At 31.6% G+C, this 18229-nt stretch overlaps 1 protein-coding gene across 1 annotated transcript; it reads right to left on the bottom strand.

Moving 5' to 3' along the window:
• Positions 1-10023: 10023 nt before the first annotated feature.
• Positions 10024-17670, bottom strand: LOC145624090 (putative E3 ubiquitin-protein ligase BAH1-like 1). The gene is made up of 6 exons (XM_081677049.1): positions 17036-17670; positions 15718-15956; positions 15351-15605; positions 13799-13936; positions 12164-12222; positions 10024-11950 (listed from the first exon to the last, which is right to left on the bottom strand). The coding sequence occupies exons 1-6, from the start codon at positions 17211-17213 to the stop codon at positions 11845-11847; spliced, it is 975 nt and encodes a 324-aa protein (XP_081533175.1). The 5' UTR covers positions 17214-17670; the 3' UTR covers positions 10024-11844.
• Between the last annotated feature and the right edge of the window lie 559 nt (positions 17671-18229).

The following is an 18229-nucleotide window of genomic DNA, read 5'->3' as shown; positions in this document are numbered from 1 at the left end:
TTTTACCTACCTTAATCACTTTGTGCTAATTTGTTTGTTTATAATTATTTTACCATTTTATCTCATTGTAACTTCACGTGTATTAATTGTTCAATTAATTTTTCAAACAATTTTTTAAAAATAACCTCATGTTAACGGAAAATTCAAAATTTGAACATAAGTTACCATTAATGGGTAAGAAAACACAAAGTCGTGTGCAGTCCAAGTAGAAACATCTAGATATTTAGTTTATAAAAAGTAACTTTATACAATTTTGGTAATATATAGTAGATAATTTAAGCAGCATGTTTTACCTCATCTTTCGACCTTGTTCTTTGGGCTCATAATTCAAGAAACATGTTTATAAAAGTAACTTTATATAACTTTATGCTCATTGATTCTATACTGGAAGTAGTGGCGGATCTTGAAACTCGGGGGCCAATAATATTTAGCATAAGTATACGTCTAAAACAATATTAACACAAGCATATGAAAATTATTTTAAAATTCAATGTGAGATTATATTATAAATACAAGGAGTATAAGAATATAGCTAAATATAATAAATATTACCAAACAACTGAAAAAATCAAGTGTCACAGTATTATTCTTTCTCATACAAATGTCATAATCTATTTGTTTAGCAAACTATTAAAGTAAGGCTCGTCTTTCTTTTAATAATTTGAAATCATTAATTATTGACTTAGTATTAAATGAATTAGAAATCTTCCTTTCAATGGAAATAATTAAACTATATTTTCGGCCAAAAACTCATCCTCCATCTTGTTACGTAGTCTTGTTTTCATGATCTTCATTGCTGAAAATGCACTTTTAGTGGTAGCTATTGAGACAGGAAGGGTCAAAACTAGACGTATTAGTTCTATCAAACAAAAAGTATACATTTGATGTTCCTGTTTGTGCCAAGCGTTCGCAAAATTCCTCCAAGGTAGAATGATGAGTCAAACTAGGCTCATTTTTTGCTTCACATAAAAAGTGTTGCAATTGATACCTCCAATTGTACCTTTCTTGCTCCGTAAAATCCATGGGGTAAAACTGTTCTGCAATCAAGCAAACCTTCTCAAGATCAAAATTTTTAAATCCGTCTTTGGGCTCTAGCAAAGATGATAAAGTTAAGAGCTCTAAAGCGTCATCATAATGTCTGCGATTTAGCGCTTGTAATTGTTTGTCAATTATACCTAAAAATATTTCAACTCGATAAAAATGATTCATTGTAACTTGATCTTGTTGATGACGAGCTCGACCCCTACGAGATATATAAAGAGAATTCATACCAGGTATTGAAATATCATGTTGGTGATAAAATAATACCGCTGACTCTAAAAAACTTACTCATCCATTTTCTCTCATGTCCTGAATTAGTGCATGATTTGTAGACATTAATTTTAAGCATTGACAATATTTTGGGACTTTTGTTGTAAGGATTGACATAAAACATTATCAATTCCCAAAATTTCTTCCATTAAACGGGCAATGAACACAAAATCAAAGGAAATTATTAGATCTAAAGCAGCATCAGCATCCCCACTAGAGGTGCTAATCGAGCGAGTCGATCGCGAGCTAAGGTGTGCTCGACTCGTAATCGATAACCATGGCTCGTGCTCGACTCGTGCTCGTTTAATTTTTTCGTAGCTCGACTCGGCTCGTGACTCGTTAACCTTCGATTGCTCACTTAGCTAGATCTACTAAAAACACCCAAATTGCAAACATCATATTGATTGTATCCTTGTCCACACATATTACAATCGCACAAATTAATGGTGGGAAAAAAAATCAAATTAGTTGTAAAATTCGACTAGATCTACCGGAAAAACACCCAACTTAATTGTAAAATTCGCCCTCTACTAGAAAAAATGCCAAATTAATCTAAAAATTGTCCAACTTCTTGAATAAATTTTTACCAATAATCTAATAAAATTATAAGAGCAACTACAAATCTACAAGACTACAACAAAAGATAGTAACACAATGCAACTGCAATATGAAAAGCAGGTTGCTTGTTAAATTTATCTTTTCCTTTACTTGATCTTGATCCCTTCTTCTTACTTCAATTTATATCCTGAACTTATTGCTTGAGATTTGAGTAATTATGAGCTTGCTTGAGATTTGAGAATGAAAGAGAAAAAAGAAAGCAAAAGTATAAGGAGAGAGGTATACAGTCGCTGTGAATGAACTTAGGAGGAGAAGTGTCTAGGGTTTTTTTTTTTTTTTTTTTTTAAGTGAATGAATGATAAAATATTAAGAGTAAGCTACTATTCTGACTAGTAGTCTAGCTGTGTAGTACTAATTTTGGAGGAGTGACTTATTTTATCTTTTCCGTATAAAATTGCTGTATTTTTTTCTACATCCCACGTTTAATTTTTATTTTTATTTTATTTTATTTTATTTTTTACATTTTTATAAATTTATATAAAACATTTTCTTAATAAAATTATCGAGCTTGCAAGCCATTCCACTCACCTCTCATGTTACTAGCACCATCATATCCTTGCCCTCGAATATTTTCAACATATAGATAAATTATGTCGAGCAAGGACTGAACACAATTCTCTTTTAAGTGTTGCTGGCGTGGTATCAGAAAATCATATAAGGTCAAAATCGCTCCCTAGTTGTTCTATATTTGTCAACAAACCTTAAAATGAGACCCATTTGCTCTCTTCTAGATTCATCTTGAGCCTCATTAACAATAATACAGAATTTAGAGTTACCAATTTCTTGTCTAATATAGTTGCGAACCTTATTTAAAATAATATGAGAATATTTTTTTGAATCAAGAGAGCAGTACATTTGGCATTATAAGGAGCTTGTCGCATAGCTTTGGAAACATCTTAATTATATGCAGCCAACACCTTTTTGAATTTAAGATAGTTTCTTTGATTATTTGAATTATTTGTTTCATTGTGGCCTATTAAAGGACAATATTGTGTAGTCAACAAGCGAAGGACATTGATAGAGGCCTTTAAATGCAATCGATTTTGCTTGATTTGCATTTCACTTTGTTTGTAAAAATCATTACAAATATATTTTTTTTTGGCTTAGGAAGAGTCTTGTATAATTGAACCGCATTTCGATGAGCTATACATGGACCTTCTCCAATATGAGCAAGGAACCCACAACGTTTCCCTTCATTGATTTTTTTCCAATTTTTGAATCCGGTCAAAGTAAATGTTTTTACCCGAGAATTTGGTGTTTCAGTAAACAGATAAATCTGGGAACTTAGCAAACCAAGTAGATTGAAATCGGCGACGATGCTTTGTAGGCCTCGAAAATGGATATTATGCCAATTGAGGTTGACAAGGCCCTAATTTAATATAAGCATGTATTATTTCATTTCGTTTTCCAACTGGATAAGCCCATATTGGAGGACGTAACCCTGAGTCACTATCTAAAGAATTGATATCCACATTGTCATTGTTAATGATCGACGTACCTTCTTCATGATTATGTGTCCGGATAGGAGTATATTCATTAACTGGATTATTTTCGTCGGGTGTTGTGCCATTTTCTTGCTCTTTTCGTTTGAAAAAAGAGGCAATAGATTTTTGTTTCTTCATATTTGTTTACTTGAAATTAATTATATGTTAAATTTATTTTATAAATGTCATACATATTTCTTGAAAAAATAAAACAGTTACGTTGTAATCAATTATATATCTAATTCTAACAAGTAGCAACAAACTAAAAAAATGTAATATGAATGAAACAAGAAACTAACTTTAAGCAATTAAGCACACATTCCTTAATGACTAATTTGTTAATTATCAATGCATTAAAATTTACAAATCACAAGTATAAATCAAAAGTTAAAAATAACTTATCAATTGATAATTATTAATAGAGAAATAAAGAACGACGTACTGAAGGCAAAACGTGTTCTATACTTTGAACTAAGTAATTTATTGACTTTGATAACGTCTTATCACCTAAAATTATCAATTTGTTTATTAATGCTCAAATTAATCAATAGTACATAGTATAAGATAAATAATTTTAATTGCAAAAGGTAAAAAAATAATTGAAAACAAAACCTTAAAAACAAAAAATTGAGAAAGTAGTCGAGTATAATACCTGATACAGTGATATTGTAAATTTGTAATTTATTCTTGGAAGTTGGAATTGAATTGGAACCTTGAAAAAAGTGAATATTTATTAATTATTTAGGTGTATTGATGACTTGATGAGGAATACGTAATATGGAGCGGAGGTTTTGGGAATTGGGAAGGAATCTTTTCCTTTTCCTTAGTTTACTAGCTGCCTAGAAAGATAAAACAATCGGTTTTGGATTTTTTTTTTTTATAATTGGGCTTTATTTTTTTTTCTAAAGTCATAAGGGGCCAAGCCCCATGGAGTCCCACTAATGGGCCGCCCCTGATTGGAAAATATCTACTTATTTTTACCTCTTCTTTTGACCTTGTTCTTTGGACTCATGTAAAAAGAGATGGCAAATGTGTTGCACATCATCTAGCTAAGTTAGTCCCATTCGGGGTCAAACAAGTTTGGGTTAACCATTGTCCGTGTGAGGTTAATCCCTATATTTTGTCGGATTCCTTGATTATTAGTTAATGAATATATTGCTCTATTTGCTTCAAAAAAAAAAAGTATGTTTAAAATGGAGAAAAACATATTTATACTAATATACAGTATTAAAAAGTGTTCCTAAGAGTATTCACTACAATGAGTAAAAAAAAATGCTCATGAGAAAATTTTATGAGAAAAAACCAAAAATAATGTACTACATCAATGAGCATTTTAAAATTTGCTGCTCATGAGCAAAACTAAATTTGCTCAGCTTCTGAGCAAAAAAAAAGAATGAACAATAGCTTATGGGGCCTACAACAAAGAAAATCAACAACATATATTTATTTTTTTAACTTTTTCCACCCCAAAAATAAAAGTAAAGAAACTTTTATACTTAATTAGAAAAAATAAAAGTAGGAAAAAGTAAAGAAACTTACTAACTTCAAACATTATTCATCAATCGATCCAATATAATATAGACAAATATGTAGATAATTTTAATATTTTTTGTCGAAGACATTCGTCAATTGTGTTGGTGTTAATGCTTGAGAATGTGATGGTGATGTTGTTGATATGCGTGGAAGGATATGTAAGTGATTTTTGTGATACAAACTGTCTCTTACACAGTCTGTGAATATGTCAATTATCACATAATTGAGTCCTCGCTCTTTTCTCTCTTGCTTTATATTTTTCCTATTTTATTTATTTTATCAATTACATATTCATAGCTAGTTGGATGTATTGATAGATGTTTAGATACCAACAACTGTGATCTGTTGCCGACAGGAGCTTGATGTGTTTTTGTGACAGAGGTGTTTGTGTGTGTTCTATGGTGGCCGGGAGTGGTGGATATTTGTTGATATTGCCTTACCGATCTTGTTTCATTTTGAAATGATGTTGCATAAATTATGTATCCCTCCCCCCAAGTCCCCCACCCACTGTTGCTTACTATGGTTTTTGCCTTAATTTCCCAAAGGTCATGTTGTCTCAATGTCATGTGAAATTATTTCATGTTGACCCTATATATGTTTATGATGCATGCCTCAATTTTTGCCTTCTTTTCTAATTGTTCATATGATGCCCTAGTTTTTCCTTTTTCTTGTTGCCTCTATGTTTATATGTTACCTTAATTGTGTCTTCTTTCATATTGCCTTAATTTTCTATCTAAGAGATCAAATATATGATACCCTAATGATCATAAAATGTGTTTGATATTGTGCGTAATAGTTTGTGATGAAAGCCTCTAGCTAGTATGAGAATCCCTTTCCCTTTTGTGAATAACATTGTTTGCCATTGTTCATGTCCATTCAAACACATTATATGGATTAAGTATTGACTCTTTAAGTAAAACTTTTACTAACTTGGGATTAGGTAAAATAATAGACGGGGACACCTAATACTAAACAAATTAAATGGTGTTGTCCACTTTCATTAATAGTTTGCCTATGAGCATAAATATCAAGGAGGATATATATATCCTCTTGTATGGGGTTTTTTTTTTTTGTTGATTTAGACACATCCTCTTTGATGTAGGGTAATGTTGGGGATCGTCAAGGGGAAAAGGATTTTCAACAATCCTCATTCGGTGAAGGATTGAACACCTCGTCTTTCGTGCCAAGAGGATATAGCTATACAACAAAAACTCAATGTTTCCAGCAATTTACAAGAACAAACGACAACGTTTTGTCAAATTATAAAAAAATAATAATAATAAAAATAAAAAGCTCTTGACACATGGTCACAAACATCAGAATGGCAAAGCTAATTACAACAGCTACATTTTAAAAATGACCTGCTATTGGTTGACAAATGTCACCTTGTTATTTGTTTTTTTGTTACATAATTTTACTAGTTCAAAAAATTATAACGGTAATTAATCACAAACGATAACAAATTTTTAAAAAAAATGTATTACCAACGACTTTATTTATTTTCTCTACAATTGAACCTAATTTTGGCGATTTTTTATGCACTTCATTTTTTCATATTTTTTCTCTCCTTCCTCTTTTTTTTAATAACGGATTAAAAGAATCATAATTATAGAAGAATATATGAATTTTTCAAATGATCCAAATCCTCAATACAATTCAAAATCTCCCCCTTTTGATCCAAGTATATTCAATAATCCATAACTTCAAGCTGTTTTGCAATAGTATGGTAGCCAACAAAGATCGATAAACCCAAATTATACATCTCAAATTCCTCACCAATTTCATGGGAGTTCATCTTCACAAAATGTCCCATTATTTCCCATGTCCCAACATTTTACCCAACCTATGGATCACTCCAACACAAGAAGTGTAGGAAGCTCAACATTTAGAAGATCTCATCAATGATGATGTTGTTGACATTACTTGAAAAGACCCCAATGATTGATTAAAAAAAAAAAGCTAGCGCATGGAGTATAGTTGAAGATAAGAAGCATTCGTCCAAAAAAAAAAAAAAAAGAAGAAGATAAGAAGCTTGTTTCAGGCTACATTAATGTCAGTGGGAACGTTACAATAAATACCAAACAAACTAAAGTCAGTTTATTTGCTGCAATTGGGAAGTTATATGAAGAGGCACGAGTAGAGAATCTTGAAGAGATAAAAGAACGGACCATTAAGTCCATGCAACAACATTGGAATTTTATCAACAATTGGTTTCAAAATGGATTATGGCGTACGTTTATATCCTACGACACCCGAAAAATGGAAACTCAGGCGAGGACGCTGTCCAACATGCATGCCCATGTGTATTATGCAAAACTCAATCATGGAAAACCGAAGAGCAACGACTTTCACCGTAACCCGCGCTACCAAAATCCTAATCTAACCACATTAATGGTAACACCAGAGATCTTCACGATCAACAAACTCAGATGTCACTTAAACAAGATCTGGTGGAACAATCGTGGGCAAGATTTGGACATACTAGTAATTGGTAAGGAAAAAAGAGGATAATTAGTTATTTGTCTTTAATTTCTTGTATTTGTTGTACTTAAATGTATCAATTAGTGTTTTTATTCCTAATTTCATGTGTTACTGTATAAAAATATTGGTAAAACATGGTAACTTTTATTGTTATTGTTATTGTTGTTATTATTATTATTATTATTATTATTATTATTATTACAAGAATCGATAAAAAATAATCTTGTACAAAGATTAAATTTGTAAGTGGGGCCATATTTATAGTATAAAATATATCAAGCAGTGGTGGATCCACGATTTTCGAACTTATGAGTCACCGTCAATAATTGATCACTTGTTTCAATCCAAAATTTATATAAAAAAAAAAATATATATATTTCACCAAAATGATTTCCATCCAAATATTGGATATAAAAATACATGCTATAAAACTATTACATTAAACTAACTTTATGATTTTTTACTTAAAAACAAGAATTATTAAAAAAAAAAAGTTAGATAACTTAAGAGACCCGTTATTAAATATAACAGGTCTCTTTAATGAAATATGAAAGCAGCCTTTGCGCTTAAATGACTGACAAAAAGAGACCTGTTACAGGTCTCTAATGACGTGGTGGCAATAGCAGCAACAAAGAGACCACCTATTTGATATTTTAATAGGCGGTCTCTTTGATATTTAAAAAACTGATAGTGGGCTAATCTCAAATAGAAGCAACAAAGAGACCGCCTATTTGTAATAGGCGGTCTCTTAGGTTTTTTTTTTTTTTTTTTTTTTTTTTTTTTTTTTTTTTTTTTTGTGCTGGTGAGTCACGTGACTCACTGTGCACCTTAATAGATCCGCCCCTGATATCAAGAGGATACCCTTTGATGTGGAAAAAATAAATGGAAGAGGATGAAAGAGAGGAAAGAGATAGTGAAAAATGAGGTGGATGAAAAAAAGTATGAAGTGTCAAAATGGAGTAAGAAGAGAAAATGGTGAGAGGACATAGCCATCATCCTTGATATATACTTCGTATATAGTAATTGTATATATCATATAACTAATATATAAAGCTTAAACTTTTAGCCAGGTCACGATGCAGCGACACTTGACATTCTAACTTTTCGCCAAGTGTCGCGCCACGTTGGATAGGTTCAAATAGACTTCATAAGATACATAAGTTATTTAGAATTCTATTTTGAATCAAATTTGGATAGAATTTTAGGATAAAATTGTTAGTTTAGAGTTTTATTTTCGATAAAATAAAATTTGAGTGTCACGCCACGTTGGATAGATTTTAATAGACTTTATAAACAACCCGGGCATTACACGGGGCACAACACTAGTATATATTAAAACTCAATGAGAAAACATGAGCCTGCCACGTGTCATCATGATTAGGCAGATGATGTGGCGCCATGTCATACAATTACTATAATTCATTACAAAAATAAAGAATTGTTAGCATCAATATTCAAACTTATGACCCCCAATTTATGAGGATGTTTAAGATGATTAATCAACACGATTATTCTCTTGATAAGTAACTCTCATAACCCTCCATTTAAGAGGATGTTTAAGGTGACTATTCACCTCCCTAACTCCTTTGATGCTTGGGATTCTTCTTCTATATTCTTTCATGTTTCTTTATAAATAAAAGAAGTTTTTTTTTCTAATTTTTACACTTCAAAAATACATCCATACAATAGTGTATACACATTATTCTCTATTGAGCATGAGTTACTTGAGTCAAACCTTCCACCCAAAAGTGTTTTTGTGTGGAAGTGGTAGGTTAAACTTAGGGAACGTGTTGACAGATGCAATTGAGCACCTTGATTGCGCCGAAAATTCATTTTCAAGTCAATGAATTGTATCACGAGACACCAACATTGTTCCATCGTTTGTGAGATTATCTTTTTGATCTTACTTAAATATTTTTATACTATTTGTACTAGGCTACTCCTTTATTTACAACAAATGTAACTAATTTAATCTATATTTGTATTTTATTACGTAGTTTTTAATTATAAAACCTCATTTATAATATACATATAATTTATACTAGACTGCTCCTTTATTTACAACAAATATAACTAAATTAATCTATATTTGTATTTTATCACATGATTTTTAATTAAAAAACCTCATTTATAATATACATATAATGACCCAGGGTATTGCCTGGGCCAAAAGCTATTTTACGCTCAAAAGGGGTGATGGATGATTCCAATCATACATTAGAGTTGTCCTATCATCATCCCTCTTGGGAAGTGCCACTGATAACATTGTAAATAACTTTATTTTGGACAGCATATAAGCTTGTAAATCACATGTTTCCCCTTTTAATACACAATCAAACATTGATATTCTCATATATGTATTACGGAGTATAAAAAAAATATTAGAATTTAATTTTTAAAAAATGTATACATTGAGTTGAATCAAACAAAATCTCACATAATCATATTTTTTCCTTATATTATAGATGGTTTGAGAGGACATAGAATTCCTAAAGTTCCAAATGAGTATTAAAAAAAAAAAAAAAAAACAACAAAAACATTTCAAATGACACAATAAAAAAGATAAAGGGAAAAGTGAATAGAAAAAGAAATGTGGTAAGTAGGTATGTCAAATGTATGAGATGAAGTGGTGAGAAAATTTAGTTTTTCCTCAAAAATTGGATGGATCTTGAAAATAAAAGACCAGCAAAAGTGATGTGGAGGAATGAGAAACTGAATAGACACTTAAGGACGAATAATAAAGCTCGTCGAGAATTGGAATACTCTAAAATAGTTTCTTCTAATGTCCTTATTTGCTAGACTTTTGATATCATTTGAATATAACCATGGCTCAATATTAGCCTACTTCAATGCTATCATCCTACTAACATAGCGCCTCCATCTGTGCTATACTGCTATCATCATACAAACATGCTCACTGCATACGCTTCCGCTTGAAATGTCGAGGAAGCATATAATGTTGTCTATTTCGTTTTCCCTTAGGTTCAAGTATCCTTCAATAAAACACAACATGCAACTTTCTACTTCTATGACTATCATCGTTCTGAGCATTTTCATACACCGGTGTCTTTGACATGCATTTCCTCTTCAACCGCAGTTAACTTTCAGTCGTATATTTTTCAACCTGCAATCTGAATTACCTCCCAATGACTCAAATATACCCTAGGTTCTCGCCCTAGGGTATATACTTGGTCACCTTAGAAGACCAACCATTTTCAGTTCTTTTCTTCGACCCCTTTACAATGACGACACATTCTACCTATCACAGTTGCTCATCCCATGCATACTTCAGAGAGAAAGATTTATAAGTATCTTCACGCAACTTTGAAACTCATGACCATATTCGTATTCTTTAAGTCCTCGGACCTATTCCTCCCTACTTACGAGTTTCCAGAAGCTCCTTTTCCTTTTAGTAAATTGGTACTCCGTATCTTCTATGTGGATGACCTGTGATTCCTAATGATTACTTTTTTAGACCACCTGAACCAGAAATGGAATCCTGTTGAAGAGCCGTGAAGCCTATCCATTAATGAGAACTATGATGCAATATACATAGCATGTCCCACAGAAAAGCCTTCCAACTGCATTACTGCATCCGAATGTTTAAACCCTGCTGCTCTAAGATAAATTTTAACAAAGGTCATAGGCTTTATTTAGGTCTACATCAAAGATTGTTGATAACATGCTAGCTTTCTTCTTCTTCGACATTTCATAAGTCACTTAACAATCATCATTTATGACTAGCTCACCATATCATCCATGACCGAAAGAAACTTCCCCAGTAAGTATTTGAATCACTCAGTAAGAGGTATTACATGGTCTAAGCTGGCCGACATTTTCTGATTTGTCCATCTTCAGAACAAGGTACATGAATTGAGCCAAACCTGAATATATGAGCTTGACAAGCTCGAACTTAGCTTGAGATCGAGTCTAAGTTTGTGCCAACCAATCAAACTACTCCAAACTCCAGCTCCTAGCAAGACTAGCTATCACCTCTAATTGAAATGAGTTATACTCACTGCCTCACACTTACATTCAAATTCACTTCCAAGGAATAAAAAGAATAATCATTCATAGTCCCACCCCATGCTATTTCTTATCGGGTCTATATTTACACGCTTCTGATCCACTCAACATTCCCAAAGCACTCAAAAATCCAACCAGAGAAATGGATTCTTTTCTGAATACCTAAAATGGAGGTTGCCTAAAACACTCTACAGTCCAACCAAGGATTGCTGTCCGACCACTCAATGAAGTATCTTATTGGTTAAAAAGTTTTTATTTTACAGACAAAGCTATTATGCACCAGGGTAAAGGCCCAAGGCTTTCAACAATCAAATTAAAGCAAATCCAAGAAGCTAAATCCAAAAGGTCGATCACCTAACAAGGCTGATGGAATCAGCACCTGCAATTTAGTTCAAACACCCATGAAAGCTCGGCACTGAAATTCCCAGTGTTCTTTAGCTTGCTTTATCCTCTCCAACCTTTCCGACTGAAGTCTCTCTTCCCAATACTCATGGCACCTATACACAAGTGATAAATAAAAGACTCGCAATATGTTAGTGATTGCAAGATGAATAAAAAAGAGGGGGGGGGGGTAATTAAAAAGATAAATAAAGGATTCATGATCATATTATTTTTTCAGTCTCATTTGGGGTGGAGCCTCAGAGATAAAAAGGTTGGGGGGGTGGGGGTAATTAGGAAAAATAGCATATTATATCAATAATGGAAATTACCTTCGGCTCAATAATATATTAAGCTCCTCCAAGTGCAGAGCGCCCTCGTAGACCCCAGCCTGAAATTAATGGCAAATGAGTTAAGTAAACATCCAAGTGAGTTGTTCTATGTATAAATTTTCACAGGGAACAAATGATGACATATCGTTGCCGTTTCACAGCAGCTAGTGAATATATGTCTGGAGGTGGTATGAGGCCGTCTGATAGAAACAAAAGATTATAATATTGAAAGTTCAAGGGACAATAAACTAATGTCATTAAAAAAATAAAATTAAAAAAAAAAAAAGGAATTATCAAGCAAGTGTAGATAAAAGAAAAAAGCCTCTATTTTATTATTCCACAATGCGTCAATGCCATTTAAAAAAAATAAAATAAAAAAAGAAATTAATGTCAAATTACAATAATCAGTCTATATGTAAAGGGCTTCATTGTTTTTGCAATAAAAGAAGTTACATAAGTTTTAAAGGGCCACCAAGTTCAATATGCAACTAAAATAATATGCTATTAAGTTCTTATAAGGACCATTAAATTCATGTAAGTTCAAACAAATTAGATGAGAAAATGTAAAGTGAAAAAAAGCAAAGCCAACCTCATCGCAAATTATTAGTGAATATGAATACAAATACTCCCCACCCACCAATAGAAATTGTTATCATATATAGGTGAGTTATTTTTTTTACTCTTGTCCTAAAATAAAGGTGCTACTTTCAATTTGAGAATATCCGGATGAATCACTAGTCTCTAAATCTACATGTCTACCAATCTAACTTCTACGGCCTTCTTATGTGCACTCAAGAAAGAAGAAAGAAGAAACAAATAATTCAATTCCTCATATCAAATTGTATGTTGTCGAGAGCTCATGTAAAGCCCTAACATGGATATGTGATTAGCGCTACTGACAAGGATAAATACTAGCTTGGTCACAAATTTAGCACGACTTTTGCCCCAAGAAAATATCACAATATATGAATCTGGGAGAGTTCAAAAGCCATTAACAGCCCTTTGGGCAATGAAATATTGGTAATAATTTACAAATCACTTTCTTAGGAAAAGTTCAATACTTAACCACATGTTAATCCAACTCTATCCTAAAACATTTATACCCGTAATTACCACTAAATTACACCCTCTAAAGTGGTAATGTGACATGAAGAAAAACAGATAATTGGGGTGAAAAATATTATTGTATTACTACAACCAAGCTGTTTATCAACGCCTCTTAAATTCTATTTATAAATCCATATACTCTTTGATTGATAATTAAGTCACATATACAATCCTGAAAGAGTTGACGAGTTGTCACCTATTCTGAGAGATTAATTGATTTTAATAGAATTTCTAATATGCCACATTGTCAATACTTAATCCAAATGATGGGGAGGTGATACAAATGATTCCACTATTACTGTGAAAAGGGGGGGGGGGGGGGGGGGGGGGGGATTGGGACAATGTAAATTAATTGGAGTCAGAACAAATACTTAATGTCTCATAACAGCTAGAGTTATATGTATAGGACAGCTTGAAATATGTTGCAACTCCAAGATCCAGAAGCTTGCATTTTGTAGTTGTTCTGAATGATAAGGTAAAGATTGAACGAGATAACGTAAATAATTTAGTAAGGACATTCATGATTACCTCTCGGCACAATGGACACTTTTCCTTTGGAGATGTGACCTGCAGTCCGTCAACTATAGTCACAGATGCAGCATTGCAGGCACAAATGTAGCAGAATATATGGCCACAGGTAAGAGCAACAGGGTCAAACACTGTATCCTGTATAATATTAAAAGAGAAAACCCAAAATGTCAATTTCCAAGATCAGCTATGTACTAAACAATTAGAGAAGTTCCAGCCCATACAGATAATGTTGATTATAATAAACACAAGATAGAATTATCATATTGATCAAAGTCACAAGCCACAATTGTACACAATCTAACACACGTAGTTTTTAAGGATAAAAAGTAAACCTAATGTAGAAAAAAAGACAACTAATTTAAAATGGGTAACTTAAAAAAGGTGTAGCTAATATGAAGTAAAAATTAGCTAACTTAATCGGTTTATAACTTACTTTCTTTTAAACATTAATAAAAGGATCATACTACATATACAATTAAGAAAAAAAAAAAAAAAAAAGTAGCAAACACAATTTTTTTTAATCAATTATTATCTTATTTAGTAAAACTAAAATAACTGTTGATGAGCTCTAATATTGATGAACATCCTCCATATTGTTGTTTGGCATAGCATACAACAAGGTGGTCTTACGGGGAAAATAAATAAATAAATAAAAAATAAATATATATATATATATATATTAGCGGTGTCTTTTGAGCATTATTTGTTATGCTCTTTGAATAATACTTCTACTGTTTTTTTTTTATTTTTTTTTACTTGGAACACTTTGACTTTTAAGCTATTCATATACTCCACTTTGACAGCTTTAATGATTCATAAGTAAGGAAAAATAGTCATGTTATCTTGTTAGCTTTGTCTCAATCTATACTTTATATATCACATTTTATAATTTTTACATATTTGTAACTTAAATATTAGCAATTGAAATAATATATGGCAATCGTGAAATGAGAAGTGTTACAAATTTTGCAATTAAAAAAAGCAGGGGAAGTATAATATAATATTAACTTTTATGAATTTTTTTAACTCATATGTAGTAAACAATATTAACAATCAAAATGTATTGGCAAACATGAAAATCAAATGGAGCAATTACAAGAGAATGAAGGGAGTATAAGGTAACGCAAAACTAAGCAATATTCTAGGGTGAGGAAACAGAGTAACAAGCTGTCATGACTCGTGACAAGAAAAACTATTCAACATTTCAACATGATGTTGCAAGGCAGCTGTTTCACAAGGCCAGACCTGGGAAGTATTTATCTTCCTTTGAAGTTCTAAAAGAGTATTTACATGAGTCAGATACGATAATGATGATTGAAGAAGTCAATAGTATACTTTAATATTGCTTGAAAGACACAAAATTAAGCAACTAATTTTAACTACTCATATACGAAGTATATTATAAAAAATAACACAACTTGAGCATGCTAATCATATCGTGTGCTAGTTTCAGTGACATACACCTAAGATTGTATAAAGTTGAAGGGTTAGACATGGTGCAAATGAAGAACGAAAAGACATTTATACATACAAAGGTAAGTATACTCACCAAACAAATAGAACAAGTCAAGTCAAGATCCACCTTCACAGAATCAAAGAGCTCACAAGTCAGCGACGGCTTTCCGTCTGTAAATTTAAGAGCGCAGCCCTCAAACAAATTAGCTCCCGTTCTTGCCTTTGCCTTTTTATCCCTTAAATTAATGTGAAAGGCCATGAGCTCACTAAGCCATGGTGATTGGAGGATCTCAACGTGCATACTCTGAGCGCGTGATTTGAATTCTTGACCTTGCTTAGAATAATGAACCTATCCAATTGCAAGCATCCATCAGCATATTTTATAAAACACTCAACTAATTCTTTAATAATTAATTAATTCTAAAGAATCCTAAAGAATCTCTTGAGTAACAAGATTCTACCTTATCATATTTCTTCAAAATTTTCCGAACTGCGATTGCATTAATCATGGCATAAGTGACAAGGTCCTGCCCCTCCTGAATCAAAGACACATGGTTCTGCTTCCCTTTACACCATACATAATACTTCTTAAAACCCGTTGCTAAATGCAAGTCAAGTAACTTTTGAGCACGCTCATTGAAACAACCCACTACATCAGACATTTCTTTGAGAAGTGACGGAAAAAATGTACCATCGCATACTGCAAACACAAATTATCAGTTCTCATCATCAGAAACCGAACAACAATCACACATATAGCTCGCGTAATAACCATCATAGATTCCAGTTCCCCTCTATCTAGCAATAATATTACTTTGAACAAGGGCTTGGGAAAAAACAGACATAATTGTCATATGTTCCAATTTGCATTTGTAATACCATCATTTAAAAGTTTTTTCGGATACACCTTTGAATTAGCTCAAAAACCGTATGTTATAATCAAATCAGTTAATACAACCAGCTAGCAGCTAATTACCAAACAGGACCATAAACAATATGTCTCCATTTCTCAAGTATTCCCCTAACCAAAAATACAATTACTATAATGAACAAACACACCGAATAATGCCATTGAACGCGTGATTTGGTCATACATTTTCACCTTAAACCCTAATACATAAGTGAATTTTACAGTATGTTCAATGTTCATTAATGTTTATTGTTTCTATAGGTTCCGTTATAAAGTAAATTAACATGATTAATATAAACAAGACTACGAAACTAAAAACTGACAATCAAATCAAAATGATTAATATAAGTACGACTACGAAATTTAAAACTGACAATGATATCAAATGGACTACTGTTAAATAAAATCCGCCAAAAAATAACACTTGTTGAAGTAGAACCCAAAGAATAAGGACAAAAGCCGTATTTTACAAGGGTCTAGAAATAGAATGAAAACAATAAAAACACTTTTCACATTGCAAAGCACCAATACAGAGGATTTCGCCAAATCAACAAAAAAAAGGAATTATAATTAAATCATGATCACTCAAAGTGCAAAAAGATTCAATCTTTTCTATAAATTAATGATTTCCAGCTAATTATTATATAAAAAAGGCAATACTTTTAATTTTCATTCATCAATATTCATAATTACAAACTTGTTTCTCAAGCTAAATCAAATCCCCATCAATCAAAATCCAGAAAAAGGTAAATTATTTTCCACATCCCTGTCAAAATAATCTAAATTGTCGACATAACATAGAAATTGAATTAATTGATGATTAATTAAAATAATTAATACCAGTGAAAAAAAAAATCAAGGGAAATTACCAGGACATTGATGAGGACAATTAGAAGGAATTAAATCACCATTATCATCACAGGAATTGTGGGAATCAATATCATGCCTACATTTCTTCAGAATTTTCTTCAAATTTTTGAATCCAACTCCTGGAAATTCTCTCTCCCAATTTTGCATGTACTCTTGATATGTCTTGCAAAACTTCATGTTTTTTTAGCTTTAATTTTTTAATTTTTTTTTTCTTCAAAAAAACAAATACCCAGAAAATAAAAAGATAAACTTTTTTTCAGAAATTAAAATGGCAGAAAAAAAATTCTATCTTTATGAAGAACAAAATATACAAAAGACTTTTTATGAGGAAAAAAAAAAGACAACAAAAAATATATTTAAGGATTTTTTGTGGATATTTTAAAATTTTGGTTTTATATGAAAAAGGGTAGCTTAAAAATGGGGAAGGAGTGTAGGAAAATGGTGAAAAATGTGAAAATGAGAGAAAGAGTTGGAGGTTTTATAGGAAATAGTGGTTTCAAAATAAATATGGGAAAAAAATCATAAAATTAAAAAAAGATTACACTAAAAAAGGTAACGTATTTATGTTTCTTTCCTCTATAAAGCAAATTTATTAGACCCGTGTTTCTTTCCTTTTTCTCCTTTGATTTAATTTTTGGTTTCTTGGTGTGGTGGGTGTAAAGTGTAATTTCACTAATGTGTAATTGTAGTAGACGACTACCCATGTTTACAAGTTAGAGAAATGGAGTTTGAGAATCTTGTGTTCATATTAAAGGAGAGGTGGACAATTTGGACAAAATCTAAGAAATTGTTATCTTTATCTGAAACTAGTTCTTTGCCCGAGCAACGCTCGAAAATTCACGGTTTTTTTTATTATTTTTTTTATAAATTACGTACTCTAAGTTTGTACTCCATATTTGTTTATAAGTTTTGTATACATTGTTTACGTAATCAAATTATTAAAGATAGATGAGACACGTTAATACATAGTATCTCTATTTTTGTAGTTCGCAAAAAACTTATGAATTTAAAATTGAGTTATAATCCTTTTTTAATAGGAAATGAACAATTCAGGTTATAAATTAATGTAGCAAGATTTAAGGGATTATAGAAGGTTTTCTAATATTAATGTATAATTAAAACCTTTCTAGTTTGATAATTTTCTATTTGTAATAATAAATTTTAGTTGAATGGAATTTAGAAATAAGAATGGT

The sequence above is a fragment of the Chenopodium album genome, chromosome 3 (assembly GCF_948465745.1).
Source record: "Chenopodium album chromosome 3, dcCheAlbu1.1, whole genome shotgun sequence".
NCBI classification, from domain to species: domain Eukaryota; kingdom Viridiplantae; phylum Streptophyta; class Magnoliopsida; order Caryophyllales; family Amaranthaceae; genus Chenopodium; species Chenopodium album.
The sequence above is the reverse complement of the archived record's forward strand: the minus strand, read 5'-3'. Positions and strand labels throughout refer to the sequence as shown.

What these genes read in the sequence shown, in the direction of transcription:
- LOC145624090 (XM_081677049.1), bottom strand. Translation starts at nt 17,213, where the DNA reads ATGAAGTTTTGCAAGACATATCAAGAGTACATGCAAAATTGGGAGAGA. An exon ending in TTGTCCTCATCAATGTCCTG is followed by an intron (nt 15,957 to 17,035) that starts GTAATTTCCCTT and finishes TTGTGTTTGCAG; the next exon opens with TATGCGATGGTACATTTTTT. An exon ending in AATATATTATTGAGCCGAAG is followed by an intron (nt 11,951 to 12,163) that starts GTAATTTCCATT and finishes ACTTGTGTATAG; the next exon opens with GTGCCATGAGTATTGGGAAG.